Source organism: Citrus clementina, unplaced genomic scaffold (genome assembly GCF_000493195.1).
Source record: "Citrus clementina cultivar Clemenules unplaced genomic scaffold, Citrus_clementina_v1.0 scaffold_5, whole genome shotgun sequence".
NCBI lineage: Eukaryota > Viridiplantae > Streptophyta > Magnoliopsida > Sapindales > Rutaceae > Citrus > Citrus x clementina.
Window position 1 is genome coordinate 4,894,136 of NW_006262201.1, and position 3,841 is coordinate 4,897,976.

Here is a 3,841-nt window from a genome sequence, read left to right on the forward strand (position 1 = left end):
CATATCAAAATTTTAGAAAATGTAGCATATATTCCTGATATAGAATTTGATTCAAAATAGTTTATGGTCCTTAATTAGATAGCAAATAACAAAAATGCAGGAGAAGAAATTACCTTAGGCTTAGGATGATCGTAATTGCAGTGCAACCGCTTGAGAATTTTGTCAGAGGCCTTGAAATGGTTTCATTTTCTTTGGGTCCTGTTACTGGAAATCCTTCCACTAATAAGCTTCTCATTTCATATCCTTCCAGCATCTTATCATACATTAAATTGAGCTTTTTTTTTTTTTAGTTGTCCTGACCTCGAACGGTCATTACTCAACTCCAAAGCCAAACAAAATGTAGGTCGCTTAACCTGCAAAACAATTGCTCATATTGCATTAATAATCTTTTACAGTAACGTTACCCATATCACAAATTAAAAATCGTGTATTCAAAACGCTATTAGAAACGCTATTTATGCTTCTTAATTAGATTAAAAACAGTAACAAAGCAAATTATAATGAGAGAAGAAATTACTTATCAAGGCCCAATCTCGAGGTTGGGAATGTGAGATATCTTATGCCAGTCTTCTCCTTCCCCCTTGCGGTAACGCTTTTCCAGAAGCCCACAGTTCCACCCAATGTTAAATTCCTTCAACGTTGTCGTCTGATGAAAGTGGTCGGGCAGTGCCTTTAATTTGGGGCAACTATCAAATGTCAAGGAAGAAAGACGTGGCATGATGCTGATGAAGGCGTTTCCCCTTTTTGCAATCCCATAATCCCAGTCTTCCAATTCCAACATCCAAGAAATTGTGAGTGATTTCAATTTGGGGAAGGCAATAGTAACTGATGAAGATGAACATGAAGATGAGTCATGATGATCACTTTCTATCCCCAAAATTTCATTATCAACTCTTTTCACACTACACATGAACGATATGCTGAGTTTTTCAAGGGATGGCAATTTTCCCAAAGGAGGCAGCTTCTCACAATTTTCGCAATCATCGAGATCTAAACTCCTTAGATTGGTTAATGACATCATCCAGGGAGGGAAAACAGTCTTGCCTCTGTATGACCCTATCAACAATTTCCTTAAATTCGGAGGTGGTTGCAGGAATTCAAGAAGAAGTTGATCGTCCTCGTTCTTCCTCCTTTGTCCATCTCCTTCTTCCTTGTTAAACAAAAGTTTCAAACAGGAGAGGTTTTTCATTTTGTCGAGCTCTAATCTCTTAGCCTCACCCACATCCGTCACATTTCCCAGTCTACGTATACCACATACTTGAAGGAGTTCCAAGCTTCTAAGAGATTCAAGCCTACATGCTTTCCTGCCATCAATACCTCCTCCTCCACTCACATAGAACTCATCCAAGGTCCGAAGACTCGTTAATCTCCCAATCCCTACTGGCATGTACCTTAAAGAAATAGTACCATAGTTTAGTAAATACCTCATGTTTATTAGCTTTCCAATCCCTTGAGGTAGCTCTTTAAGTTTACAGCAGCAACTAATATCCAACTTTTGTAGATTATACAACTCACACAACGTGTCCGGAAGTTTCCTTATGGATTGATTAGACAAGTTTAGGTACCTTAAATGAACCAACCTTTCTATGTTTCTTGGAATCCGAGTCAAAGGTCCCAATTGTAATGACCGGGCCCAATCGCCGAATTCTAATACCCTTAAACTTGTCGATTCCCTAAATAATCGTTCTAGGATCTTACCATTTAAATACAAATGAAAATATCTGGAATAATCAATTATGAGGCTACGCATTCTTTTAACCCCACAAGTGGAGACAGGAAATGAAGCCCCGTTACCAACGATTAACAGTAAATGACGAACCTTCTCATCAAAAGAATTTATGGCATTCAGTCCACTAATTTCCATCGAAAGACATTCATTTTGACTTATAAATTGGCCAAAATCATGTACCATATCATGCATCTTGCACTGCATAATGCAATTATCATAACTTTTCGTAAACTCTTGAAAGAAAGAGCGAGAAGCTAAGATGCCAAAATACTCTTCACCTTTTGACTCCATCTCTTCATCATGTTCTGTATCAAGATAACCTTGAGCCATCCATAATGTTATTAGTCTATCTTTTTCTATATTATAATCTTTTGGAAAGATAGCACAATAAGAGAAACATTTTTTCACTTTGGACGGCAAATCGTTGTAACTCAACAACAATGAGGATAGAATGCCTTTCTCAATCTCTTCTACTTTCCATAAACCACTATTTAAAATTCTTCTCCACTCTTCTTCAGTTTCTTTAGAGCGCATGAGACTCCCTATTATCTTTGCAGCAAGAGGTAAACCTTTGCACTTGTTTGCAATTTTTCGCCCAATTTGTTCTAATTTTTCACATTCCTTGATGGGTCGATCAGAAAATGCTATCTTATTAAATAACAACCGACATTCCTCTTCAGTTAATTCCTTAATGGAGATAATATTTGTGGATCCCATCATGGATGCAACTGACTTCTTACGTGTGGTAACTAAAATTTTACTTCCATGGAGACCATTCTTTAGACAATGAAAGAATGGTTCCCATTTCGTATAATTTCCATCCCACACGTCATCTAAGACAAGAAGAAAGCACATTCCTGCAACGGATTCATAGATATGTTTAATAAGAGATTGGAATTCACCTAAACGTGATTCATGACCATCCAAAGCTTCAACAATCGCTTTGGCAACCCTAAACTCCTCAAAAGTTTCTGATACGCACACCCATAGAATTTTATCGAACTTTCTCTTCACTTCCTCATGATTACAGGCTAGTTGTGCAAGAGTAGTTTTCCCCATGCCTCCCATGCCAATAATTGAGATGATATGCAGGCCTTTTGGAGAATCACTACTCTCACACAGCAGCTTGCTTAAGAGTTCATTCTTCTCATCAACTCTACCACAAATCTCTTCCTCATCAATCAAGGAGGTGCTCTGAGCCCGCCCCGGTCTCTCACGAGTACTGTTACTCCCATTCTCAACAAACTTAAATATATATTTTTGAGTGGCAATAGCATCTAGCTTTTCATTGATTTCTTTGATCTTGACAGCAATGTCAGGACGTAGAATGATTTTTTCAAAACCAATGCTAGAGGTAGGGGAGCAGGAACATACCTGCTCCTGAGGGCAATGACCATTCTGCTTCATTTGCAATTTGCGCCGTGCAGTGATCCACTCATCCAGCACATCTTCAATGTCGTAGGATACGTCCTTGAGCCGACCCAGCCAAAGTCTTACGGACTTCTCCTTCACTTGCCTCTGCTCTGCATCATTGAGCACAGCATGAATCATTTGAAGATGGATTGTAAGCTTTTCAACTTCCTGTTCAAGCCCCTTAACTAGCTTTACTTGCTGTGTCACCTCTTTAACGGAAAAGGAAATCAGCTTCTCTAAGAGAGGAGAAACAATGGCATCAACCATGGTGTTGGTGAATAATTTGGGATGACAAAAGGATAGAGCAAAAATGCTAAAAGGCAATTACGTTGTGAGAATGCATCCAGCCTTTTGCGTTCTTTTTATATGCTGCATCTCTGCATCTGCAATAATGCAAAGGAATCCCCACACACTAAAGCTTATGGGGAAATTAAGTGAATGTAAATGACATGCAATTGCTGGGAAGTTTCAAAGCCTACAGAAAATTAAGAAGTAATTTTTTGTCTGTAATGGATGCAAGTAATACAAAGGAGTCCCCACGTGCTAAAGCTGATGGGGAAATTAAGTGGATCTAGATGACATGCAATTGCTGGGAATTTTCAAAGCTTATAGAAAATTAAATAACTCACTTTTGTAATATAGTAAATCTTTGTTGATTCATTTGTGGTTATGATTTATTTTTTTGTCTGTAATGGATGC

General features: G+C 38.2%; 1 protein-coding gene across 1 annotated transcript; it reads right to left on the reverse strand.

Annotated features, from left to right (window-relative positions):
• Positions 1–520: 520 nt before the first annotated feature.
• Positions 521–3,409, reverse strand: LOC112097811 (putative disease resistance protein RGA3). Its single transcript, XM_024183392.1, has one exon. It carries the CDS (start codon positions 3,407–3,409, stop codon positions 521–523), a length of 2,889 nt encoding a protein of 962 aa, XP_024039160.1.
• Positions 3,410–3,841: the final 432 nt, after the last annotated feature.

Bases quoted from the DNA above. Each gene is read 5' to 3' on its own strand.
- LOC112097811 (XM_024183392.1), bottom strand. From the start codon at position 3,409: ATGGTTGATGCCATTGTTTCTCCTCTCTTAGAGAAGCTGATTTCCTTT.